Source organism: Lynx canadensis, chromosome C1 (genome assembly GCF_007474595.2).
Source record: "Lynx canadensis isolate LIC74 chromosome C1, mLynCan4.pri.v2, whole genome shotgun sequence".
Lineage (NCBI taxonomy): Eukaryota > Metazoa > Chordata > Mammalia > Carnivora > Felidae > Lynx > Lynx canadensis.
This window is the reverse complement of record NC_044310.1, coordinates 15721085-15749036: the sequence shown is the minus strand read 5'-3', so window position 1 is coordinate 15749036 and position 27952 is coordinate 15721085. Positions and strand designations below refer to the sequence as shown.

General features: G+C 42.1%; 1 protein-coding gene across 6 annotated transcripts in view; it reads left to right on the top strand.

The window, feature by feature from the left end:
* The first annotated feature begins 2745 nt into the window (after positions 1-2745).
* USP48 (ubiquitin specific peptidase 48) overlaps positions 2746-27952 on the top strand; it is a 91270-nt gene continuing 66063 nt past the window's right edge. For 5 of the 6 annotated variants that reach the window (XM_030328226.1, XM_030328225.1, XM_030328224.1 and 2 more), the window contains exon 1: positions 2747-3042. In XM_030328226.1, coding sequence (XP_030184086.1) covers positions 2909-3042 — 134 coding nt within the window. In that variant the 5' untranslated portion in view covers positions 2747-2908. Of the gene's footprint in view, positions 3043-27952 lie in introns of all 6 variants that reach the window. The other variant, XM_030328223.1, reaches the window with a different exon arrangement.

Below are 27952 nucleotides of genomic sequence, written 5' to 3'. Positions count from 1 at the left end.
TGATTTTCTTAGTAACATTTTCTTTAGCTTGCTTTAAGAATACAGTGTATAATACATAAAACATACAAAATGTGTTCAAGGACTTATCAATAAGGCTCCTGCTCAACAGCAGGCTATCAGTAGCTAGGTTTTTGGGCAGTCAAGAATTATACCCAGACTTTCCACGCTGCTGGGGGTCAAGGTACAGCACATAGTTCAAGGGTCTACTGTATTTTAAAAATTGAAATCATCGTCTCCCTTCTAAACTTGCTCCTTCTGTAGTCCCTATCTCACTTGGTAGAAACTATTACCCAGGTTTGAAAACTGGCATATAGGGGCGCCTGGGTGGCTCAGTCGGTTGAGTGTCCGACTTCGGCTCAGGTCATGATCTCACGGTCTGGGAGTTCGAGCCCCACGTCGGGCTCTGTGCCGACAGCTCAGAGCCTGGAGCCTGCTTCGGATTCTGTGTCTCCCTCTCTCTCTGACCCTCCCCCATTCATGCTCTGTCTCTCTCTGTCTCAAAAATAAATAAACATTAAAAAAAAATTTTTTTTTAATTAAAAAAAAAAAAGAAAACTGGCATATAGCAGTGACAGCCTGGTGAATAATACAATTTCATCATTTGCTAAGTGAGACAATGGGTGGCACAGGGAGCTGTAAGCACCAAGGAAAGGGCTATGACCCAAACTTGAAGGTCAAACAACAGGTGAATAGACACTGGTTAGACCAACATCATCAAGTTGTAGCAATTCCACATCCTAGGTATCTTTCAAATTTGTCTCCTCAGGCGGTTATGTATTATGAAACAGGACAACCTCCATTTTGACCACATTATGTACTTTCTAATTGATTAAGTTCTTTCCAGCTTATTTCCTAATTCTGGCAAAAGACCCTGCAGGCAAAGCACCCCCCCCCCCCACCATGTGAGCCAAAATCACCCCCTGAAGCGACAAGGACTGCCCTGGGCCAGCCAGACCAGGAGTGATTGAGGAAGACTGACCTGACCTTCGCTGCTTACCTGCTAGTACCTAAGGACCGTAGTCTCTCATTTTCCTTATATAAATGTAAACGTATTTTCAGCCCTTTAGAGAAGGCTTTGAGATGCTAGTCCATGGTCTTCCCCGAGTCGGCCTCACGGAAATAAATTCCTTTCTCGTTTCACCACCACTACTGCCACTCATGCTCTGCCTTTGGATTTTGTCAGTGGCAAGTGGTTGAACCTGGTCTGTTTGGGAGCCCCTGGGCTGTGCTTTTATACCCCACCCCTGGTACAATTACATTGCCCCAGTTTAGGCCTTCATGATCTCTGGCCTGTTATTACTTCAGTAGTCTTCTAAGAGGTTTCTCTACTTTTGACCTTGACTCAAACTGAAAAAGCTATACAAAATGCAAATCTCCAATGTATGCCTCACCAGCTTTAAACATTTCAAGGAATCTCTGGGATAAAGGCAAAGTCGGCCTGCCTCTCAAGGCTTACCTCTAACCTAACCTCCCTCTGTCTCCGAATTTGTCTTCTCACACCAAGAAGTTTCTCTCTTCTGTGCCTTTGCTCCTTAGGGTTCCCTTTGTCTGTAATGGTGCCTTTTTTCTATCCTGGCTAAGTTCTACTGATTTTTTAAGATGTGTTTAGGAATTACCTCTTCTAGTAAGCCTTTTACCAAGTACTGCAAACCTTCCAAGGCTGGGAAGGGGATCTTTGTGTTTCTACCGCTCTCACCTCACCGCCTCCCCCCCCCGCCAAGGCCGGGACCACGTCTTATCTTCGTCGTGCTTTCAGCAAATGTTTATCTAATGAATGACTAGCACACTTTAAGCATCAAGTCCAAGGTTACCCAGCTGGTAAACTGCTGAGTCAGAAATTAGCGCTTAGACCCCCGGAGGGCTCTCATTCAAATGTAAAGTCCTCAAAACCTTCCCTCCAACAGTGCCCTTTACAGTTTGCAAAACATTATGATAAGGCTACTCTTTAGATCCTGGGGCAGGACTTGTAAAAAGGAAATATTTTTAAACCCGGGAGCTAGAGAAGAGCTTCGGAAAAGGACTAGGTCCTCTAAAAGAGAGGACAGCAGTCAGGGGGTCAGCCAGCTGCCAGAAGACCCTCCCAGCCAGAGAAACCCCACCCGAAGCCCACCTCACCCGAAGCCCCCCTCCACCTCGAGGACTACAAATCCCAGCATGCCTCGCATCCAGTGAGTGACAGCACGCTATGCATGCCGGGACATGTAGTCCAGTTCTACTTGAGGAAAGGCCCAGAACATCCCGTGACGTCAGGAGGGCTCGGGAAAGGAGTCGGAACCGGTCCAGGCTCAAATTTAATCATCCTCTACAGAGCCGACCGTCGTTTTTTTGGTGACCTGGTTTCAGGTCCTACCCCGCAGTCCAGCGGCCCTATGATGTGCGTTGAGTAGCTTCTCGCGTGATTCCTTCAAGGTTAAGGGGAAGTACCAGAGAGCGAGAATAAGCAGCCTTTTGCCCTCGAGGTGCCAGCTTGTTAGGGTAGTGGTTCGCAGGACGCTACCCTGGACAGGTGCTCAGACGCTGCTTCCCCAGCAGCGCCGGTGAGGACGTGGCAACACTACCTCGAACAGGCTGCTTCCCCTTCCTCCACCCGTCGGGCTAGAGGCGCGGGGTGGCGCAAAGACTGCTGGGAACGCGCATGCGCCCACCGCGGCGGGGAGTATACCTCCAACGTCTGCGGGCGCGAGGGGTGTCGGGTGTCGGCGGCGGCGCTTTGCGGCTAGTCGTGCGGGTCGGGCGCGGGCGGGCGGGCGCGGCGGCAGTGGCGCGCACAGGTGATTGACTGGCCAGCTGGCTGAGGGATCGCCTGGTCCCCATTGCTGGCAGGTGGCGGAGCCCATTTGGGCGGCGGCAGCGGCAGCAGCAACAGCAGCGACGGCTCGGCTCGGGAGGCGCTCTTCGGGCCAAGGCCATGGCCCCGCGGCTGCAGCTGGAGAAGGCGGCCTGGCGCTGGGCGGAGACGGTGCGGCCCGAGGAGGTGTCGCAGGAGCACATCGAGACCGCGTACCGCATCTGGCTGGAGCCTTGCATCCGCGGCGTGTGCAGGTGAGGCCCGCGCACTGGGCCTTGCGCCCCCGGTTCGGACTTCGGAAAACCGGGCCGGGGGCCGGGGGTCATATTGGGGGAAAGAGGACAGCAGCCAGCTGCGTGCATCTAGCAGGCGCGGAGAGGGGCAAGGTGGAGGCTTCCTCCTTAACGCCGTCTGGGCGACCTGAGTAACGCAGCCTTCCCGGGCTTTGCATGGAGGTGATGCTGCTGGAAGCCCTTTAGAAACGGTTCTAGGTTCTTATCTAGAAGATGGCGGTGGAAATGGTTGAAGGCAGGAGCTGAGAGCTTAGCAAACGTTGTTGGCTGTTGTATCTTGGCCACGGCTCGGCTTTTTCCATTGTAGAAAGGGAACTTCTTGGAAGTGAGTTTCATCACAGTATATCTTTTATTACTGGTGACGCTAAGGCTTGGTCGTCTTAGTATTAGTTTCGGATAGGGCTGATTTAGAGAACCGTATGGGTAGTCTACGTCATCGACACCTTCACCCCCAGTTGACCTACCCTCTCGTTCATCTGTTTTAGCTTTTTTCCCCCCTTTTTTGGGGGGCCGTTTCGACCGTACCACTTTACCAAGTGCGAAGTGTGAGCTGTGTAAGTTCTGTCCTTCACTTCTGCTTAGCCCTTGAATCTTGCCTTTCCTTTTAGTTCGAATTCTTAGGCATTGTTCCTGTCTCTTCTGTTTTTCCACCTTTTAACGCGGGAACTATAGTTTTTGTTCTGGAATGTTGTTGAATTGAGTTGGCCAAACCGGGCATGCTCAGTAGCTTTACTTCAGCAGGCATTTAGTAAAGGCTGTCTGGAGTTTTTAAGCGGCGGGACCCGGAAGGAATGGAAGTCAAGGTCTCACTTTGGAATTTAAGTCTAGGTTGAGAAGTGATTCAGGTTAGGGAGCTTCCATAAGGCTAACGAATAATTCCAAGTTCTAGGGCATCTGGCTTGCAAGGGAGGGGACATCTGACTCCAACAGTAAGCCCTGGAATGACAGAGGCTGTGTATAACAGAATTTATTAAGCTTCAGTTAGTTTCCCAAAATAATTAGATTCTAGAGAAGCAAAAAAAAAAAAAAAAAAAAAAAAAAAAAAAAAAAAAACCACCACTCTATCACTGTTAGAATTCTGATTTTAACGCAAATTAGGGAGTAGAAATTGACTGCGATCCTTATAAGGGGAATGTCCTAAGAGTTTTAAGTTTCAGGTAGCCTGGGTGGCTCAGTCCATTAAGTTCCTGAGTTCAAGCCCTGCACCCAGTTCTTTGCTGACAGCTCAGAGCCTGGAGCCTGCTTCTGATTCTGTCTGCCTCTCTCTCTGCCCCTCCCCCACTCGTGCTCTCTATCTCTCTCTCAAAAACATTAAAAAAGTTCTTTTTAAGTTGCAATTGCAAGGTTTATATCCAAACAGGTGTTTTTTTTTTTTTTTTTAAAGCATCGAGATAGAATTCACATATTGTATGATTCACCTATTTAAAATGTACTATTCAGTGGTTTCTGTTTGTATATTCAGGGCTGTTTAGCAATGCCCACAGTCTTGACTTTAGAACGTTTTGCCCACCTCCCCACCTAGCCCTTTAGCCATTGGATTGGCACTCAGTCCTCTGTACATCACCCACCACCCAAGCTCCAGGCAACCACCCATCAACTTTTCTGCTTCTAAATTTGCCTGTCTTGGACATGTCATCATGTGAATAGAACCACAAAATATGTGGACTTTGTGACTGACTCCTTTGACTTAGTGTAGTTTTCAAGGGTCATCACGTTGTAGCATGTGTCAGTATTTCATTTTGAAAAGTGTGCAAAAGACAACAAAATGTATTCTTTTAAAGTATACAGGGGTCCCTGGGTAGCCCAGTTGATTAAGCATTCGGCTCAGGTCATGATCTCACAGTTTGTGATTTTGAGACCAGCATCGGGCTCTCTGCAGCCACCAAGAGCTGGCTTCCGATCCTCTGTTTCCCTCTCTATCTGCCTCTTCCCTCCCACTACCTCCCCACATGTGTGCTCTCTTTCAAAAATAAGTAAACATTAAAAAAAAATAGTATACAATTAAGTTGTACAACCATCACCATTGTCTAGTTCCTGAATCAAAGGGAGGCTTAACTGAATGAGCCACCCAGGAGTCCCCCCCGCGCGTCCCCTGCCCCTGCCTTTTTTAATTTTAATTTTTAAAGTAGGCTCTACCCTCAATGTGGGGCTTGAACTCAAAACCCCAGTGATTGAGTCACGTGCTCTACCTACTGAGCCTGCCAGGTGCCCCCAGCTTTTTCTGTTACCTTAAAAGGAGACTCCATATCCTTTAAACAGTCACTTCCCGTTTCCCCTTCATGCCACCTTCTGGCAACCACTGAACTTCCTGTCTTGTAGGTGTCTCTTCTAAATATTTCATGTAAATGGAATCAGGCAATATGTGGCCTTTTTTTGTGTGGCTTTCAGGTAGTATGTTTTTCAGTGTCTTCCATGTTGTAGCGTATATCAGTACGTTATTCCTTTTTGTGGGCTGAATAATATTCCTTTGTTTGGATATATCATATTGTTTATCCGTCAGTTGATGACCTTAGAAAATTTCCCCCCGACCTTATTGACAAATAATTGACAAATAGAATAACCTGTATTTGAAGTTTACAACGTGATGATTTGATAAACATGGTGGGATGATTACCAAGATCAAGGTAGTTCACATATCCATCACTTCACCTAGCATAGTTAACTTGATAAACATTTTTGTTCTATCCACTTTTTGGCTGTTAGGAATAGTGCTGCTATGAACATTTGGGTACAGGTTTTTGTTAGAATACGTGCTTTCAGTTCTTTTGAGTGTATACCTAGGAGTGAAATTGCTGGGTCATGGTAATTACGTTTAACTCCCTGAGGAACCGCCACAGTTTTCTACAGCTGCTGTGCCGTTCATTCTACATTCCCACCAGGAATGTAGGAGGGTTTCAATTTCTTTCCATGCTTGTCAACACTTGCTATTTTCTGTTTGTTTTTATGCAATCCTAGTGTGTTTGAAGTGGCATCTTGTACTTTTGGTTTGCATGTTTGTAATGACCAATGAATTGAACATCTTTTTCCATGTTTGTTGGCCATTTTTCTTTTTGTTGTTACTGAATAATATTCCATTTTATATGTACTACATACTTATATATCCGTTCATCAGCTGACAGACATTTGGGTTTCTACTTTTTGGCTGCTACCAAGAACGTTTGTGTAGGGTTTTTGTGCAGTTGTATTCTTTTATCTTGGGTATATATGTAGGAGTGGAATTGCTGGGTCATAAAACTCTGTTTAACATTTTGAGGAGCTGACAAATTATTTTCCAAAGTGGCTGTGGTATTTTACATATTCATGGTTCAGATGAAGATTTCTCCATGTCCTTAACTCTTGTGTTTGGTTGTCTTTTTTTCTTCACAGTCATCCTAGTAGGTATAAATGGTATCCCTGTAGTTTTGATTTGCATTTCCCTGATGACTAAGGTTGAGCTTCTTTTCATGTGTTTCTTGGCCATTCCTGTATCTTTGGAGAAATGTCTATTCGAGTCCTTTGCCCATTTTAAAATTGGGTTATGTATTTTTTTATTATTGAGTTGGAAGAGTTCTTTATTGGATACACATCCCTTATATTGGCAAAAATTTTCTCATTTCTGTGGGTTTTCACATTTTGATGTTATTTGTAGTGCAAAAGCCATATTGATGCAGTCCAGATCTTTCTTTCTCTTTCTTTCTTTCTTTCTTTCTTTCTTTCTTTCTTTCTTTCTTTCTTTCTTTCTTTCTTTCTTCTTTTCTCTGCTTGTGCTTTTGAGACCATGTATAATCTGAGGTCCAAGCATTTTTTATATAAATATCAAAAGTTTCTTTTCCACTAGGTGTCTCCTTTTTTTCTTTCCTTCTTTAAAGTTCATTTATTTTGAGAGGGCATGAGCTGGGGGAGGGGCAGAGAAAGAGAGAAAATCACTGGTAGGCTCTACACCTCAGCACAGGGCCTGACGTGGGGCTCGAACCCACAAACTGCAAGACCATGACCTAAGCCGAAATCAAGAGTACAACACTTAAACCAACTGAGCTATGCAGGTGCTCCCATTTTCTCCTTTTGTTTAAGCGTTTCTTCGGACTCTTAGCAAGAATATTTTATTTTATTTTATTTTATTTTATTTATTTTTATTTTATTTTATTTTTATTTTTATTTATTTTTGAGACAGAGAGAGAGAGCATGAATGGGGGAGGGACAGAGAGAGAGGGAGACACAGAATCGGAAGCAGGCTCCAGGCTCTGAGCCGTCAGCCCAGAGCCTGACGCGGGGCTCGAACTCACGGACTGCGAGATTGAGATCGAGACCTGAACTGAAGTCGGACGCTTAACCGACTGAGCCACCCAGGCGCCCCTTAGCAAGAATATTTTAAAGGATTAAACTAATGGTATCAATATCCTTTCTTTAAATATTTATTTAAAGAGAGAAAACAAATGAGCAGGGGCAGAGTGAGAGGGAGAGAGAATCACAAGCAAGCTCCATCCTGTTAGGCTCACAACCCTGAGATCACGACCTGAGCCAAAATAAAGAGTGGGATGCTTTCTTTACCAGTTGAGCCACCTGGGTGCCCCATCAATATACTTTTTTTTTTTTTTTTTTTTTTTTTAAGTACACGATTGTTAGAGGAGATTCCAGAGGTGAAGCAGTGTTTAGATTACTCAAAGACTAGGTGAATCAAGACTTTTATTTACATTTCTGAAACTGCTTGGTACAATCACAGATGAAAGCAATCTATAGTAAATCCTATATCCACAGATTTCTGAAAATACTGTGTCTTAATTCTTACAAGCAGAGGTTTTGCTAACAATGAGGGTGATAGTTAAGTTCCTTGCAGTAAATTGGTTGGGTGGGAGCTGTGGATTTTTCATTGTGATCCATATTGCTAAATTGCCCATCAGAATGATGGTTCCACTTTACAGTCCTGTGTAAGAATGTCTCGTTTCCTCACACCATTCACTAACACAATGTTAATCATACTTTTTGATCTGATAGGTCTTGTGTGTTAATTTGTGTGTGTGTGTTAATTTGTGTGTGTGTGTGTGTGTGTGTAACAGTTAAAATTTTGATATGGATTTTCAGTCTGGACTAGTTTATACTTCTAGCTGTGTATATAGAAGTACAGTGTCCACTCTGTTCTCCTTAGAGAAACAGTACTGATGACTGTTATAAAATTAAAGCATTCTAGTAAGTCAGTATCATGCCAGTTTCAAAAACATTTCAATGACTTCTCATAGCTCTAGTCCAAAAACAAAGGTTTTATTTATCAGTAATCTCTATACCCAACATGGCGCTCAAACTCACAACTCCGAGTAAGAGTTACATGTTCCTCCAACCAAGCAGCCTGGTGCCCCTGTAAGTTGTTGGTTTAAATAGGTGTCTGTGTTCCATGAAACACGTGTCCTTGTCTATTCTTGTTCATTGTTTTGCATCTTTCTGCTGTCTAGCCCTTGAACACTCAGAACACTTAATCCTTACCCAGTTTTTGTGTGAAAGCTCAGCTCCTCCTTAATTTCAGGCTCATAGCTACCCACCATTAACGTTGTATACATATCCTCTTTTTCTCTTTCTGCGTATTTTTTAAATATGATACATATATTTAAACATGGTAAATACTTATTGAGTACCTGTTCTGTGCCTTGCTGGGGTAATATTCATTCTTTCATTCGACAGATGTTTTTGGTATCTACTATGTGAGCTTGGTGTAGTATTCTAGAGAGGCTCTGGGATAAAGCCCCAGAAGGTGAAGTTCCTTTCTTCATGTGCCATATGTTTTATAAATTTTTAAAGTTTTTTTTTCTTTTTAAATTTATTTTTAGTTAATTAATTTTTAACTTTACATCCAAGTTAGCATATAGTGCACCAATGATTTCGGGAATAGATTCCAGTGATTCATCCCCTCTAACACCCAGTGCCCATCCCACCAAGTGTTTTCCTTAATGCCCTTTGCCCGTTTAGCCCATCCTTTCTCCAGCAACCCTCTGTTTGTTCTCTATATTCAAGAGTCTCTTGTGTTTTGTCCCCCTCCCTGTTTTTATTTTTGTTTCCCTTCCCTTATGTTCATCTGTTTTGAATCTTAAATTCCACATATGAGTGAAGTCCTAGATTTGTCTTTTTCTGACTGATTTCGCTTAGCATAATACCCTAGAGGGAACTAGAGTTCTATCCAGGTTGTTGCAAATGGCAAGATTTCATTCTTTCTGATTGCCGAGCAGTACTCCAGTGCGTGCATGCGTGCGTGTATACCACATATATATATACCACATCTTTTTCCATTTATCTGTCGATGGACATTTGGGCTCTTTCCATACTTTGGCTATTGTTGATAATACTGCTATAAACATTGGGAATTTAAAGTTTTTATTTATTTATTTTGGAGAGAGAGAGACTCAGTGGGGAAGGGCAGAGAGAGGGAGAGAGAATCTCAAGCAGGCTCCGCACTGCCAGCACAGAGCCCTGATGTGAACCCTGAGATCTTGAGAGACCTTGACCCGAACCAAAAGCAAGAGTTGGACTCTTAACCTACTGAGCCACCCAGGCACCCCTCATGTGCCATATATTTTACAGGTGAGACAATATAATCAAACAGCATGATTGTTATTTTAGAAGAAAAAGGGAGCAGCTCCTGGGTGGCTCAGTTGGTTAAGCATCGAAGTCTTGGTTTCTGATAAGGTCAAGATCTCAGGGTCTTGTGATCTAGCCCTGCCTCCTGTTCAGTGCTGGGTGTTGGGGGCAGAACCTGCTTAAGAGTCTCTCCCTTGCTCTGCCCCTCCCTTCCTCCCTAGCTCACTATTTATTTTCTATTTATTTATTTATTTATTTATTTCCCTCCCTAGCTCTTTCTAAAATAAAAGTAAATCAAAAAAAAATTTTTAAAAGGGGAAGAATGTCCCACTGCATACTTTTTGCCAGTTATTTTTATTTGATAATGTACCTTTTTCCATATTAGTGCATCTAGAAAACTTATTCTTTTTAATAGCTATGTGATACTTCATTGTGTAGAGGTAGATGTGTTATAATTTAGCCATTTGCCTCCTGATGGACCTTTGGGTTTCTGGGTTTTGCTGCTGTATAGATCCTGCTTCTGTAAACATCCCTCTATATGTATCTGGGTTGAGTGAATGTTTTCACTTAGGTTGCAAGTTGAGAAACTGCTGAGGTAAAGGGCATGATGACCATTTAAAATTTTGATTGGTGGTAAAAGTTCATACTATTTAATACTGCATCCTGTATTCACCCTATTTCACCCTGGGAATAGGCATTCTTATTTCAAACGTCAACGTCATTAGTGAAAAATACCATCTTATTTTCATATGCCTTTTTTTTTTTTCTTTTTGCTAGTGGCTTTGGGCATCTTGTTATATATGGGTGTTCTGGATTGTTGATCATTTTCTTACTGATTTTCAAGAGCTCTTTGAGTATTTCTGCTGAAGATACTTTGCCCCCCATTTTTTTTTTTTTTTTTTTTTTTGACTTTGTGGGTTTTGTTTCTCTTTTGGTACATTCAAACTCATGATATTTTTATGTGGTCATATTATCAATGCTTATCTTTATGGCTTCTGGATTTCCCAATTCCAATATTGTAGAAATATTCACCCATGTTTTGTTTTAGTACTGATGGTCTCATTTTATGTATTCAGTCTTTTTTTTTTTTTTTATTCATCCTTTGTCCTCTTCAGTTTCATTTGATTGAGGGAGTGAGATAAGGATCTATCTTTATTTTACTTTTCACCAAATGGCTACTCAATTTTTTCAAACCATTTATTGAGTAATCTAGTCTTTTCCTCCACGAGTTCAAAAGGCTACCTTTATTATATGACAAATTACTTGGTATACTTGGATTTATTTCTCATCCTGGTTCTAATGATTTGATTCATTGTATCTCTTAGGATCCCCGTTCCACTTACTAGGTAACAATTAAAAAATACCTGATAGGGTGAATCCTTCTTAATTACTCTTAGAATTTTTCTAGTGTTCTTTTTCAATTAAAATTTATTTTTTTACATACAGGAAAGTACACAAATCATAAAAATTACACAGGATGAATTATCACAAAGGGAACATACCTATGTATCTGCCACCAATATTAAAATGTTACTAGCATTCCAGAACGCACCCATGTTTCATTTGCTGCCTCTTAATTGGTCAGTAACCTCTTCCTGCTCCTTAAAAGTAACCAAGCACTGCCCTTACTTTGGACACCGCAGATTGCTTTGCCTATTTTGAACTTTGTATATAATTAGTTATACCTTGTAGTTCTTTTTGTGTCTGGCTTCTTTTGTTCAGCATTGTGTGATTTGTCCACATTGTGGGTAATGGTAGTGTGTTCATTTTTAATGTGCAGTATTTCATTGTGTTGCAATATACTTTATCCTTTCTGCTGCTAATGGTCATTTGGAATTTTTCCAGTATTTGGCTGTTATGAACAAAGCTGCAGTGAAAACTTTTGTATGTATCTTTTGGTGCCATACATACGCTTTTTTTTTTCATATATGTGTGTGTGTGTGTGTGTGTGTGTGTGTGTGTGTGTATTTTATTTATTTATTGAGAGTGTGTGAGCATGGGAGGTGCAGAAAGAGGCGGGCAGAGGATTCAAAGTGGGCTCCTTGCTGACAGCAGCGAGCTCGATGTGGGGCTCAAACCCATGAACTGTGAGGTCATGACCTGAGCTGAAGTTGGAGCTTCAATCCATTGAGCCACCCAGGTGCCCCTTTATGTATACATTTTTGATAAAAGGACTTGCTGGGTCATAGAAGTTTATTTACCTTATTAGATGATGCCAGAGACTGTTTTCCAAAATGGTCATACCACATTCTACTCTCATGAGTGCTCTGTGAGAGAATTCATTTGCTATATATCCTCACCATAATCGTTTTAATTTTAGCCATTATGATGGGTGTGTCATGACACCGAACTGTGGTTTTATTTTATTTTTTGATTGATTGAGAGAGAGAAGTGGGGCTTGTGTTTTACCTGAAGTGGGACAGAAGCTCACCCAAAGTGGGGCTCGAGCTCACTCAATGTGGGACTCGAACTCTCGAACTCCCAAATGGAGTTTAGCCTGAGCTGAAGTCTGGTGCTTAACAACTGAGCCACACCCAGGAGCCCTTATTTTACTTTTTTAAAGTTTATTTATTTTAGGGGTGCCTGGGTGGCTCACTTGGTTAAGCATCCGACTTCCCACTCAGGTCATGATCTCACAGTTTGTGAGTTCGAGTTTCCTGTTGGGTTCTGTGCTGACAGCTCAGAGCCTGGAGCCTGCTTCCGATTCTGTCTCCCCCTCTCTCTCTGCCCCTCCCCTGCTTATGCTCATGCTCTGTCTCTCTCTCAAGAATAAATAAACATTTTAAAAAATTTAAAAAATAAAGTTTATTTATTTTGTGAGAGGGAGAGACCTGGCAAGGGGCAGAGAGAGGGAGAGACAGATCGACTGAGCCAGCCAGACACCCCAGGCCCCATTCTTCTATTTGGTTATTGTGTTGATTTGTAGTTCTTTATTTTGGATAAAATAAAGCTTTGTTGGGGTGTGTCTGGCTGGCACAGAGGAGCATGCAACTCTTGACCTCAGGGTCCTGAGTTTGAGTCCTATGTTGAGTGTAGAAAACACTTTAAAGAAAGCTTTGAATATATAGCAAAAATCTTCCACTCTTGCCTTTTTACACTTTAAAAAAAAATCGTTTCATTTTTCAGAAATGTTTATTTTTGAGAGACAGTGAGAGAGCGCGCAAGTAGGGAAGGGGGGGCAGAGAGAAGGGAACAGAGGATCCAAAGCCGGTCTGTACCGACAGCAGAGCCTGATGCAGGGCTCAGACTCATGAACCATGAGATCATGACCTGAGCCAAAGTCGGAAGTCCACCACTGACCCACCCAGGTGGCCTTACTTTGTTTTGTTTGTTTGTTTTAAGATTTTATTTTTAAGTAATCTCTGTCCCCAACCGGGGTCTTGAACTTAAAACCCTGAGATCAAAAGTCACATGCTCTAATGACCGAGCCACCCAGGTGCACCTACTTTTTACTGTCAGTAGCATTTTTTTTTTTTAATTTTTTTTTTCAACGTTTATTTATTTTTGGGACAGAGAGAGACAGAGCATGAACGGGGGAGGGGCAGAGAGAGAGGGAGACACAGAATCGGAAACAGGCTCCAGGCTCTGAGCCATCAGCCCAGAGCCCGACGCGGGGCTCGAACTCAGACCGCGAGATCGTGACCTGGCTGAAGTCGGATGCTTAACCGACTGCGCCACCCAGGCGCCCCTCAGTAGCATTTTTTAATGAACAGAAGCACTAATTTCATTATAGCCCAATTTATCAATATTTTTCTTTATGGTTGTTACTTTCTTGTGTGTATTTGGTTTAAGAACTCTTCATCTTCCCCCAGGTCCTAAAGGTATTATCTTTACTGTCCTCTACAAGCTCTCTTCTATTGTCTTTCAGAATGAGATCTAGGTCCACATGGTGTTGATAACTTATTTTATTCTTGTGATTAGGGAAGTAAGGGCCTGGAAGAATTTAAGGGTTTCCTGTTTTTGTGACCTTTGCAATGTAGAAGAGAGTTGAATGACTGTCAGTGGTAAATAGCTTTGATGATAGAAGAAGGTTTAGAAGAGAGGGAAAGAGGGAGGGAGGGGGAGGGAGAGAAGGAGAGAGGGAGAGAGAGGACATACATGGGGGGGGAAATAAAAATTAGCTAAATGGGGCTTTCTTTTACAAATCCTCTGTACCTCATGTCTTTCTTGGCTTCCAAGGCAATGATCTAATTATTAAGAAAAAGTTATTCTTATATTTAGGACAATCTTACAAAGAAATGAATAAAAGAAAAATTCCTATTTGATCTAAAATTCTTTCCTGTGTAATATTAAAAAAAAAACAACACTCTTTCAACTTTGTGTAATAAAACTAATTGAAATTTAGATTCCAAGATGGCACAAGATGTTTTTCTTGTGGCTTTATTTATTATATATTCTCCTATGTGCACTCCAATTTGAGTACTGATGAGCTAAAGTGGAATGTAGTGACATTAGGCTTCTAAGGAGTCTGAGCTCGCTGGTGACTTGATGAAGTCATCAAAAATAAAAGCTACCCCTCAGACAACAGGTTGTAATATTTTTGTATAATTCCTTCTGATTTTTTTACAGGCACATAAAAAAATACCTTTATGTTGTATGTGCATTTGGAAAGGTATTTTTTTTATTCTTATTTTTTAACGTTTTATTTATTTTTGAGACAGGGAGAGACAGCATGAACAGGGGAGGGTCAGAGAGAGGGAGACACAGAATCTGAAACAGGCTCCAGGCTCTGAGCTGTCAGCACAGAGCCTGACGCGGGGCTTGAACTCACGGACCGTGAGATCATGACCTGAGCCTAAGTCGGCTGCTTAACCGACTGAGCCACCCAGGCGCCCCTGGAAAGGTATTTTTTAAGTTAGTACTAAGAATGTATCCACAGGATGTTACAGAGTTTATAAAAGTACTAATTTCTTTTTTTTTTTTCAACGTTTATTTATTTTTGGGACACAGAGAGAGCATGAACGGGGGAGGGGCAGAGAGAGAGGGAGACACAGAATCGGAAACAGGCTCCAGGCTCTGAGCCATCAGCCCAGAGCCTGACGCGGGGCTCGAACTCCCGGACCGCGAGATCGTGACCTGGCTGAAGTCGGATGCTTAACCGACTGCGCCACCCAGGCGCCCCTAAAAGTACTAATTTCTAATCACTGCATCATATTCCATTTTACATGCCCCAAAGTATTGAACTATTTTCCTATTGGGCATTTGTCTGCCTGCCTGCCTGCCTTTTACTGGCCTCCCCCACCCCTTCTTCTTTTGTTCAGGTCTTTTTTTGTTGTGCTCCTTCTGAGCATCCTTGTAAATAAATATTATCTACCTTTTTGATTATTTTCTTAGAAAAAAGTTGTAAACTTTACATGAACATTCTTAAGGCTTTTGAAATACATTATTATTGCAAGATTTGCTCCCGCTGTCTGTACAATACGTGAAATCCGTGTCTCTGTGTCCTTGACATCAACTGAGTATGAAATTTAAAAAATTTTTGCCAGTTTTATCAGCGAATGATGGTATCTTTTATGAGTGAAGTTGGAACGTATTTTATTTAAGCATGAAGCCATTATTTCCCAAATCGTATAAAGCTTGAGAAATGTTTCAAATCCTCCTCCTTGGAGAACTGAGTTCCACTGTAGGAGGGAAAAAGAAAAAAATTCCAAGTCTTAAATAAGCCTATCCACACAGGGAAAGACTTTTGACTTGCCAGTTAGCACCTCCCTCCTACCTCCCAACATCTTTCCTTTAATACCAATTTGGTGGATATCCTATTAGAAAGGATTCACATATTTCCCAGTAGGCTCACTTTTTAAATCCTTTTTGCTTGGTTAATCCCTTTCTCTAATAGAAATTTGAATTTCAGGCCAAGTGATTTAATATGCTAATTACAAGAGTTGGATATATTGATCATTTTTATGAGCTGCAGGTTTTGAATCTGGACTTAATGGGGCATAACTTGAGGTTTGGAAAAAGGAAGATATTTCACTTTTGCTAGGCGGCAGAACCTCAAAGGTTGATTGGATTCTTCAGCTTAAAAATATGTACTTAACATTTTTTAAATATCCAATAAACTAAAGGATTGCCAACACTTTAGGATGGCGTCCATCCATGATATTTAACAAATTTGGTGTTTAATTTTATTGACTTTGTCAGCTGCTTCTCATACTTCTTTTGCGTAAAACTTTGGCAGAAATCCTAGGAGAAGGGAAGGGGGGCATACATGTTAAGGGACCTGTTTGTGGCTGTTTTGTTTTTATGTCTGATTATATCTTGCATGTCTAATACCTGAGACCTTGATACAATGAAGTTATGAAGAAAAACACTAGAATTTTCAATGACTAGAACCTAGAGTTCAGATCATCTTGTTTCTCCTTTATGTTCACTTCTTCAGGAAAATAGGTGCTTTAGTAACTTAACAAGTTTCCTTTTCTTTAAAAAAAAATTTTTTTTTTAATTTTTTTTTTATGTTTATTTCTTTTTGAGACAGAGAGACAGAGCATGAACGGGGGAGGGGCAGAGCGAGAGGGAGACACAGAATCTGAACCAGGCTCCAGGCTCTGAGCTGTCAGCACAGAGCCCGACGCGGGGCTTGAACTTGTGGACCGCAAGATCATGACCTGAGCCGAAGTCAGCCGCTTAACCGACTGAGCCACCCAGGCTCTCCTAAAAAAAAAATTTTTTTTTTAATGTTTATTTATTTTTGAGAGAGAGAGAGAGACAGAGCATGAGTTGGGGAGGGGCAGAGAGAGAGGGAGACACAGAATCCAAAGCAGGTTCCAGGCTCTTGAGCTGTCAGTACAGAGCCCGATGCGGGGCTCAAACTCACAGACCATGGGATCATGACCTGAGCTGAAGCCAGACGCTTAACTGACTGAGCCACCCAGGTGCCCCACCAACAAGTTTCCTTTTCAATGAAAACTTAAATAGTTAAGGGTGAATAGTTGATAGTTATATGTTTTAAATAGGGAAATGATTTTTGTTTTTATTTGTATGTGTGTATGTGTATATATATATATATATATATGAAAATTATTTTTAAAAAGTATGCATTGAGAACGTGTATTCCCACCTCTGCTCCCATTTCTTTCACATCCTCTGTAAAAACAACTTTTATATTCTTTAAAAAAAATTTTTTTTGAATGTTTATTATTTATTTTTGAGAGAGAGAGAGACAGAGTGCCAGCTGGGGAAGGGCAGAGAGAAGGAGACATAGAATTTGAAACAGGCTCCAGGCTCTGAGCTGTTAGCACAGAGCCCGATGCGAGGCTTGAACTCACGAATGGCGGGATCAGGACCTGAGCTGAATTAAGTAGGATGCTTAACTGAGAGAGCACCCAGGAACCCCTATGCTTTTTTTCTGTTTAATTTTTTTAATGTTTATATTTGAAAGAGAGAGACAGCACAAACAGGGGAGGGGCAGAGAGAGAGAGACAGAGACAGAATCCAAGGCAGGCTCTAGGCTCTGAGTTGTCAGCACAGAGCCCAACGCGGGCTCCAACCCATGGATCTTCATGAGATCATGACCTGAGTCACACCACCAGGCACCTCTTTTCTATTCTAAGTTTATCTTGAGAGAGAGCCTGTGAGGTGGAGCAGGGGAGGGGCCAAGAGAATTCCAGGCAGGCTGTTAGCTCCACACAGGGCTTAAATCCAGGAACCACCCATGAACCTCGAGATGATGCCCATGCATACGAGGGGCGGGGGTGCACTGAGAGAGAGAGAGAGAGGGAGAGACTCTTAAGCAGGCTCCACGCTCAGCGTGGAGCCCCACACAGGGCTCGAAATCACAATGGTGAGATCATGACCTGAGCCGAAAGTCTGAGTCTGACTTTTTTTTTTAATTTTTTTTTTAACGTTTATTTATTTATTTTTTTTTGAGACAGAGACAGAGCATGAACGGGGGAGGGGCAGAGAGAGAGGGAGACACAGAATTGGAAGCAGGCTCCAGGCTCTGAGCCATCAGCCCAGAGCCCGACGCGGGGCTCGAACTCACGGACCGTGAGATCATGACCTGAGCTGAAGTTGGACGCTTAACTGACTGAGCTGCCCAGGCACCCCTGAGTCTGACTTTTAACTGATTGAGTCACCCTGGCACCCCAAGGAACAACTTTTATTTCTGCAAGCACATTTTCTTATTCCTCCCCTTTCTGACACAGTGTTGCATACCGCATACAGTGTTTTCTTTGTTTACTTTTGTTTTTAATGTTTGTTTATTTTGTGAGAGAGAGAGACATGGAGACAATCCCAAGCAGGCTCTGCTCTGTCAGAGGAGAGCCTGAGGTGGGGCCGAACTTACGAACTGTGAGATCATGACCTGAGCCGAAATCAAGAGTCTGGTGCTGAACCAACTGAGCCACCCAGGCACCCCATTCCCATACACTGTTTTATACCTGTAGACGTTTCTATGTCAGTAGTTAAAAGCTTCCTGGTTGGTTTTGTTTTTGAGAAGTCAAAAGCTTTAAAAAATTGAGGTAAAATTATATACATTGAAAGGTCCTGTTCATTTAGACTTTTTTCAGTAGATTTCATTTTTAGATTTTATATTTGGGTGCTGCTATTTGTTTTTTACTTTGTTTTTTTAAGTAGGCTCCAAGCCCAATGTGGGGCTTGAACTCAAGATCCTACCCCAAGATGAGGAGACCCCTGCTCTGCCCACTGAGCCAGTCAGGTGCCCCCTAGACTTTATTTTATGGAGTAGCTTTAGGGTCACAGCAAAATTGAGTACAAATCTGGAGGTTTCCCATGTACCTCTGAGCCCACATATGCATAGCCTTTCCCACTATCGCACCCCCCACCAGAGGATTACATCTGTTAACAGTCTCCATTCACACATCATTATCATCCAGTATCTATAGTTTTTTGTTTTGTTTTTAGTTTAGGTTGGTGTTCTTTTTCTCCTAAGAGGTTATTATTTATTTATAGTAACCTCTGTGCTCAAAGTGAGGCTGGAACTCACGACCCCAAGATCAAGAGTCCCATGCTCTTACCCGATGACCAGTCAGGTGCCCGTTTTTGTTTTTGTTTTTGTTTTTGTTTTAAGTTTTAATTTAAATCCCATTTAGTGTAATATTAGTTTCAGGTGTATAATATAGTGAAACAAGTGTGCTCCTTAATCTCCATCACCCATTCAACGCATCCCCCCACCCCCCCTTCCCTCCTTTCTGGTAACCATCATAATGTTTATAGTTTACATTAGAGTTTGGATTCTGTGGGTTTGGACAAATGTATAATGACATATTCACCATTATAGTATCATATGGAATAATTCACTGGTTAAAAATCCTCTGCCCTGCCCATTCATCCTTCCACCCCTCCTAACATTCCCCCCCCAACTATACTTTTTACTATTTCCGTAGTTTTGTCTTTTTCAAAATGTAATATAATTAGAAATCGTACATGGCCTTTTCATATTGGCTTCTTTTTTAATTTTTTAGTGTTTATTTTTGAGAGAGAGAGAGACAGAGTGTGAGTGGGGGAGGGGCAGAGAGAGGGAGACACAGAATCCGAAGCAGGCTCCAGGCTCTGAGCTGTCAGCACAGAGCCCGACGCAGGGCTCGAACTCAGGAACCATGAGATCATGACCTGAGCCAAAGTCAGATCCTTGACCCACTGAGCCACCCAAGCTCCCCACACATTGGCTTCTTTTGATTAGTAGTATGTATTTAAGCTCTTTTCATCACTTGGTAGCTCATTTCTTTTTAGTGCTGTATAATATTTCATGTTTGGATATACCATGTATGGTTTGTCCGTTCTTTATCACCTACTTATCCTTTATCGACTATTTATTACCTACTTAAGGACTCCTTAGTTGCTTCCAAGTTTCGGCAAATAAGTGCATAGCTGCTTTGTAAACATTTGTGTGCAGGGTTTTGTGTGGACAGGTTTTCAGCTGCTTTGGATACATGCTTAGGAGCCCAATGAGCATGATTGTTGTATGGTATAAGAGTATGTTTAATTTTGTAAAACAAAACACCAGACTGTCTTCCAAAGTGGCTGTAACCACTTTGAATTCCCACCAGCAACGAGAGTTCCTGTTGCTCCAGTCTCACCATCATTTGTTATTATCAGAGTTCTGGATTTTGGCTATTCTAATAAGTGTGTGGTGGTATTTCATTGTGGTTTTAATTTGCATTTCCCTGATGACATATGATGTGGAACATCTTTTCATATGCTCATATCTTTGATGATGTGTCTGTTAAGGGCTTTGGCTCATTTTTAAACAATGAGGTTGTTTTTCTTATTTTTGAGTTTTAAGAGTTCTCTGTAGGAGTACCTGAGTGGCTCAGTGTGTTAATAAGCCTCTGACTTCAGCTCAGGTCATGATCTTGCAGTTGGTGGGTTCGGGCCCCACTGCAGGCTGCTTGGGAGTCTGTGTCTCCCTCTCTCTCTGATGCGTGCGCGCGCTCTCCCTCTTTCTCTCTCAACTTAAAAAAAAAAAAAGTTCTGTATATATTTTATTTATTTTTTAAAGTTCTTATTTTCAGAGAGAAAGCGCAAGTTGGGAGGGGGCAGTGAGAGAGGAGGAAGTGAGGACCTCAATGAGACTCTGAGCTGCCAGTCTGAGCCCAGTGCAGGGTTCGAACTCACAAACCCATGAGATCATGACCTGAGCTGAATTCAGATGCTCAACCGACTGAGACATACAGGTGCCCCTCTTTGTATATTTTAAAAGACAGCCCTTTATCAGTTGTCTTTTGCAAATATGTTTCTCCCAGTCTGAGGCTGGTCTTTTTATTCTCTTTACAGTGCCTTTCATAGCAGAAATTTTAATTTTAATGAAGTCCAGTTTATCAGTTCTTATCTTCATGGATTGTGTAGTGTTGTATCGAAAAAGTCATCACTAAATCCAAGATCATTTAGATTTTTCTCCTAAGTTATCTCTGAGGAGTTTTATTGTTTTGTGTTGTTTTATATTTAGGTCTGTGATCCATTTTGAGTTAATTTTTGTGAAGGGAGTTCACTAAGTTTTTATATGTAATCACCACCCCAATCAATGTAGAGAACATTTCCATCATCCCAGAAGGTTCCTTCATACCCTCTTCCACTTAGTTCCCATCTCCCTCTAGGTAACCACTATTCTGATTTCTTTCTACATAGATTAGTTTTGTCTTTTCTTGAACTTTATATTAATGGACTGCTAACAGTCCATTATTTTTTTGTGTCTGGATTCTTTTGCTTTACATCATGCTTTTGAGAATCATCTATGTTGCATGTATCAGTTTTTTGGGGGGAGGCGGACTGAGTAGTAGTCTGTGGTATGAATTTACCCTAATTTGTTTATTCTACTGATGGATATTTGGGTCATTTACAGCTTGTAAATAGAAATTTCCTATTAGCTTTCATGTACAGTCTTTGGATATTTGTATTCATTTCTCTTATATATGGTTATATTTTATAGTACTGTATGGATTTTCCTCAGGTTATTCAACCAGTTCCCTGTAAATTGATACTGGGCTTATTTTCAGTCTTTTGCTGTTACTAACAATGTTTCAAAATATAACATTTATTTTATTTATTTATTTTTAATGTTTATTATTATTTTTTAATGTTTATTTATTTTTGAGAGAGAGGGAGACACAGAATCCGAAGCAGGCTGCAGGCTCCAAGCTGTTAGCACAGAACCTGACACGGGGCTTGAGCCCGTGAGCCCATGAGATCGTGACCTGAGCCGTAGTTGGAGGCTTAACCAACTGAACCACTCAGGCTCCCCAAGAAGACTTAATGACATTGTTTGGTTTTATTTTATTTTTTTAACAACTGCTAATCAATTTATTAAAAAGGTTGATTTAAGCATCTGCAATGGTGACTTCAGCCTTGACTCTCAGCTCAATACTGATGGAAGTAATCTGCTTACCAATCTTAGAAGGACTGTGCAAATCAATGAGTCACTTGTGGATCCTCATCTGAAAACGAGCCCACGTCTTAGAACCCTCACCACAAGGAGTTTTTTGTAGTGATTCTCATAGTCTTGGTAGGCTTCCCAACTGGTCCTTTCACTTTGAGACTCTTCCTTTGTGCCTCTGATCAAGTCATTCTCATCGAGGGAATCCCCACCTCTGGTTCCACCAGTGTCTTCCTGGTGTATTTAAAAGCTCTGACTGCAGCAAGGTTTCCTGACCCCAACGCAGGGCTTGATCTCACAAACCATCAGATCATTGACCTCAACCAAAATCAAGTCAGAGGCTCAACAGACTGAGTCACCCAGGAGCCCCTTAAAGAGTGTTATTGACATTGTTTTGTTTTTCTTAAAAAAAAATTTTTTTAATGTTTATTTTATTTTTGAGAGAGAGAGAGAGAGAGAGAGAGAGAATGAGCGGGGGAGGGGCAGAGAGAGAGGGAGACACAATCTGAAGCAGGCTCCAGGTTCTGAGCTAGTCAGCATAGAGCCTGATGTGGGGCTCAAACTCACAAACTGTGAGATCATGACCTGAGCCGAAGTTGGGGACACTTAACGGACTGAGCCACGCAGGCGCCCCTGTTTTTCTTTTTTAAATGCTTATTTATTTAAGCACCTGAGACAGAGCACAGGTGGGGGAGGGGCAGAGAGAGAGAGAGAGAGAGAGAGAGACAGACAGACAGACAGACAGACAGACAGACACAGAATCCGAAACAGGCTCCAGGCTCTGAGCTGTCAGCACAGAGCCTGACGCAGGGCTCAAACCCATGAACTGTGAGATCCTGACCTGAAGTCGGACACTCAACCGAGGGCCACCCAGGTGCCCCTGACATTATTTTAATAGTTAATTTGCTTTGGGGATTTTTTTTTAACCTGACCTGAGAAATGGAAAACTTTAGATGGGCGTGCTTATTTTAACACTGCCAATGTTTCTGCGCAGGTTGGGTCTTAGAAGGGTGGATGAAAAGATCCAACCTTGGAATCCCCTCAAAGAAGAAGGCTGCTGTAGGGCCAGTCACCCTGCCTCAGAATGGTAACTGCACATTGTGAAACATGGTTAGCCAGGATCCTGATGCCTCATCTGTCCCAAAGGCTACGTGCTGATGTTCTTTTGGATCCTTTTGGGCAGAATGCAGAATTTCAGATGAAATCAGGTTGTTGGATGAATGAACATTTTATGAATTTCTAGATGTGAGTATTTTCAAGGCATCTATTTTTTTGTGATTTCCATCCTTTAAAGAACATTTTTTAAAATGTCATTTCCACCCTTTAAAAAGCATTTTTTTTAAAAAATGTTTTATGTATTTTTGAGAGAGCGCAAGCAGGGGAGGGGCAGAGAGAGAGAGAGGGGGACAGAGGATCTGAAGCTGGCTCTGGGCTGACAGCAGAGAGCCCAGCTCAGGGGCTCGAACTCACCACTTGAACGTCGAACTCCTGAACTGTGAGATCACGACCTGAGCGGAAGGTGATGCTTAGCTGACTGAGCCACCCAGGTGCACCAAAAAAATATTTTAAATGGAACCACATACATAAAAACCTGACTTCTTTTTCCCCCTCACTCACCACAAAAGTGATAATTAGTAAGTGCTGTTGATTTGAACTTGGTGCCAGCGGCATCTTCTCCCTGTACCGGCATCTTCTGATCCTCATTTCTTGTCTCTTCTAACAGCATCCCTTGTAAATTTCACTGTCGTTCCCCTCCCCCCCCCAACACACACACAAACAAGAAGAGCCAGGATTTATTCTTTGAAAAATCTCCCATTAAAAAAAAAAAAAAACAAAAAAACCTTAGAGGCTTAAAACTTGTCTTATTAAGAAGCAGGAGGAGCTTTGTAAGAATGGCATTTATTGAAAAAGCAAAACTTGTGGAATCTTCAGGTGATTCTTATAAGGCACTCTGGTAGAGAATGACAATTAGAGGCTCTTTCTAAAGTGCAAATCAGATTTTTCTTTTAAATAGCTTACGCTGGCTTGTTGTTGTTGTTGTTGTTGTTGTTGTTGTTGTTGCTGCTGCTTCTTGGAAGAAGTCCAAGCTCTTATCTGTTCTGTGAGCTGATGTGGCCCCTGGCTTCCCTGCAAAGCCTCCAGCTGTGCTGAGCTGGAAGGCCTCCTCCCCTCTGTAGCTTGGTGGAGCTGGGCGGGCTGCATTGATTTCCTCCTGCTTGATTCTCCAGTCTTCTGTCTCCATTTGCTCCCCTCTGCCTGGAATGCTCTGGAGTTTTCCCTCCCCCATGGAGTGAGTTCCTGAGCACCCTTGGAGACTCTCACCTCCACAGCACTGTGCCTCCCTTCCTGTGAGATCTCTGCTGTGGAGTCCAGAGTCCGTGCTTCATGCCATCACTGCATTAATGTCTCTGGAGTTATCCTTTTACTTGCCCGTCACCTCATGTGCTGCGAGCCCGTCTTTGATGCCTAGGACCTTGTCATTCCTTTCAGTATCCTCAGGTCCTGTAATTATCTGGGCATCTCTGTGTGACAGAAAGTGTCACCCTTTGAAGTCTAGTTGCTTTTATAAGATGCTAGGTTTGGGTTACACAAAATGATACTGTTTACTGTTATATGCGTGTTGTGATCTGTCTAGTGGACATGTATTGATTGATAGCAGTGTTGATAGTAGGCACCCTGAGGCTTTTTGTGTGTGTGTGTGTGTGTGTGTGTGTGTGTAAACATATGTATATGAACATTTAATGCTATAAATTCCCCTCTAAGCACTTAATTTCGTTCCATCTCACAACTTCTGGTATGCTTTATTCAATTCGAAGTATTTTCTTATTTTCATTGTGATTTCTTCTCTTTTCAAAAGCTTTCTTTTGTGAAAAATATATAAGGAACATCACGCCCTCCCCATTAGAAAAATTAGAGTCATAATGGGGCATCTAGGTGGTTTAGTCAGTTAAGCGTCCAGCTCTTGATTTCTGCTCAGGTTATGATCTCATGGTTTGTGAATTTGATCCCTGCATTGGGCTCTGTGCTGATGGCAAGGAAGGAGCCTGCTTGGGATTCCTGTCTCCCTCTCTCTCTCTGCCCCTCCCCTGCTCACTCTTTCTCTCTCTCTCTCTCTCGAAAGTAAATAAATACAGAGAAAAATTAGAGTCATAATGGATAACTTTGTATCCTGTTTATTGAGAATTCTGTTTGAGCATGGTCACATGTCATTAAAGTATTGCTTGAGAAGAGTTTTAATGGCTGCATAATACTCCATGTCACTACCACAGTTCAACATCGTCCCTGTGGTTGGGCCAGTAGCTTGTTTCTAAACAGTTTTCTGGTATAAGCAACTCTGATTTTCCTGTGGTTGGGCAGGTAGCTTGTTGCTAAGTAGTGATGATAATCTTTGAAAGTATTTGTTGACATCTGTGTGTGCTTAGGATACGATCTGGTGGTTCTGAGTCAAAGTACCAGTAAGTCTTTATAATTTTATATATATATGTATATATATAAACACACATATATATACACATATACATATATGTACATATATATGTATATATACACACATATACATATATATACATATACATGCATATACACATATACATATATGTATATATATACATATATATAAACACACATATATATAAATACATATAGTCAAGTTGCTTTTCAGAAAAAGGCTGCATTAGGCAAAGCTTCAGTGTAGTCAGATTTTCACCAGGAGCAGGAAAGTTGGCATGCTGTCCTTCCTTCATTGACTTATGCCTGGGCCATCTGTGACATGATGTCCTAAGAGCTAAGAAGCAAAGATGATGAGAAAAACAAAGCAGTAATCCTTTTAATGACCATTCACAGGGACTGAGAGCTCCACCCCGTTTCCCATTCAAGCAGTGAATTTTCTTCCAAGTATATAGCAACTATGAAATCATTGGCTATAAATTTTTGTTCGTTGTGTTGGAAGATACTCTTAAAAGGCAGATCCTTGGAGATCTGTCGGAACAGCTGAAACTTCATCTCTTACCTGTGGCCAGTATCGAAGGAACTAGACATATGTAGCCTATTGTTTTTCCACTCTGCAGCCGAGCAGGTTTTGATCTGCGGAAAATTGATTTCCTTCTTCACAGTTTTGGGCACTGTGCAGACATCTCTGTTCCCTTCTTACCCTCGCTGTCTACGTGGTCCCCAAGTCCTGTTGATTCCCTCGCATTGATAAACTTGAATTCAGCTTTCCTGCGTTCCTGTTGCCACTAAACTGGTTTAGGACTTGATCCTCCATTAGGATTGCTGCCGAGGTGTTCTGCTGGCTTAAAATCACAGCAAGTCATGTCACAGCTGCTTAGCGAGTCAAACCAAACGTTTTGGAACCTATCCCCCATCTACCACTTCAGCCACTTGGTGTCTTTCTGTCACACGGTTCTGGAGAAAGTAGCTATTGGGATTCATCGTTATGTTTCGTTGTCACAGTGTTGTTGCATATTCTGTGGACCTGTGCACAGGGGTAGAATTCTTGAAACAAGATGTTGGTGTCATTTAATATTTGAGACATTTTCTCAAGTTTTCCCAAAAGAGTTGTGTTTGAGCTCCCGTTGCATAGCGGCTTGCGCTTGATACTGGTTCATCGTTGGGAAATTTTTGCTAATTGGGTAAGAGAAGACATCTTTCATGGCTGTTTTAAGTTTGCATTTCTCTGGATTTGAGTATCTTCTCCTGTGTTTGTTAACTAGCTTTATAAGAAAGTTTAGAGAAAGAGAGGCAACCCGTTTTTAAGAGTTAGGTCTATCAGAGACTGAAGTGGCTTTTAGAATGGTAATAACAGGAATAGCTTTATTTAGTTAGTTCATATTTGTTAGCACTCCTAGACACAGGTGAAAGAGCCTTGAAACTAGCTAGCCAGAAGGAAAATGACTAGCGAGGGCTTCTGTCTGTTAATTCAGGGAAATTTGGACAAATCACAGATAAGGCAGGGAGCCTTTTCATGAACCACCTGTTTCTGCTTCTCAGACAAATCAGCATGTTGGTTCCTTCCTAGGCAGCCAAGCTTTCCAGGTCCCGTGCCATCCAGAAGTCTCTTCCTACCTCAGAGGGACGAATGTTTCTCCCCCCGTTCCTCACTTTTCCATTTGAAACATCTTGTGGGATTTTTGTGTTTCAGTGATGGATTGGAGCTGCATCTCAGCAGCTCTTGCTAGTGTAGCCGGAGTGCCTGAGCCTCTGGCTCCCGGGGTCCCACACGGACCAGGTTTGCCAGCTCACTGACAGACTCCAAAGGCAGAGACGCGAGTGGTGGTAAAACAAGAAAGGAATTTATTTCTGTTGACACCCTGGACTGGCATCTCCCAAGACTGTCTCCCAAGTGCCAAAAATACTTCCAGGTTTATGTAAGGAAAATGTGAGGCAAAGGCTGGTGGGTACATGCAGGGAAGCAGTGAAGGTCATTGTCCTGGATGGGGTCTTGCTGGCTCTGGGCCGTTCTTATTGCTTGGGGTGGGTGGGGGAATGGCTCACGTCAGGGGACCTTTTGTCTGAGTTCAGAGATAAGCTGGAAAGAAGAATTTAATCACTTAGAAAGTTCAAGGTCAAAATGGTGATCATTGAGGTCCTTTCACTAGAACTACAAGACCCAAGGAACAGTTTGTTCTCAGAAAAAAAGGCCTTATAGGGCAGCGGTAGATGAAGAAACTTGGCACATGCAGTTATACAGTAATAGATATCAGCCATACAAACAAAAGTAATCTCTTTAATCTCTAGACCCAACCTGGGGCACGAACTCATGACCCTGAGGTCAGGAGTCTCATGCTGTACCAACTGAGCCAGCCAGGTGCCCCCACAAACCTATTCTTAAGCCAGCTGATGTAGAAGTAAATGAGATGGGAGAGTAGGAAAGAACCAGGTTGACTGTTTTCTCATGCTGGGTTTTTGTGATTTTGTTCTCTGATCACCCTGGAGACAGAAGGAAGGATTTCTGAAGTTAGTTATAAGGTTTGTAGAAGTTTATATTCAGAGAAGGTGAGTGGCATCACCCTGATTAGATCAGGGCTACTTGTGACCTTGAAAAGGTTACTTGATTTCTAAGCCAGCTTTAGCAAATCCTGCTTTCTAGGGCCAAGTAAGTAATATAAATGGGTCAAACTGGCTAGAGTGTTTACACAGTAGTAAACCAGTCTTTCCTGGAAAACACGTGTGCCTGTCTCCTATCTTGAGACACTCAGCCTTCTTGATCTCTTTTTACACTTTGATAGAAACAGGTATGCAAAAATATTTTTCTGCTATAAGAAAATTGGTATACATGTGATGATAAATGCTACGTGACACCCATGGCCTACTCTTCCCGTGGATAAAATGAACTTCCAGGGCATTGGAGACTGAATGGAGAGATTTCATCTGTAGGCATTCTAGCCTCTGATATTGGTATTCTGTTGTGCTGCTTAGGGTGGCTTGGGAGTAATCGCTTGTAATTAGAAATGGTTTTACCATTTATGCTTTTTAAGTAGATTCTCCACTTCTCCAAACAAG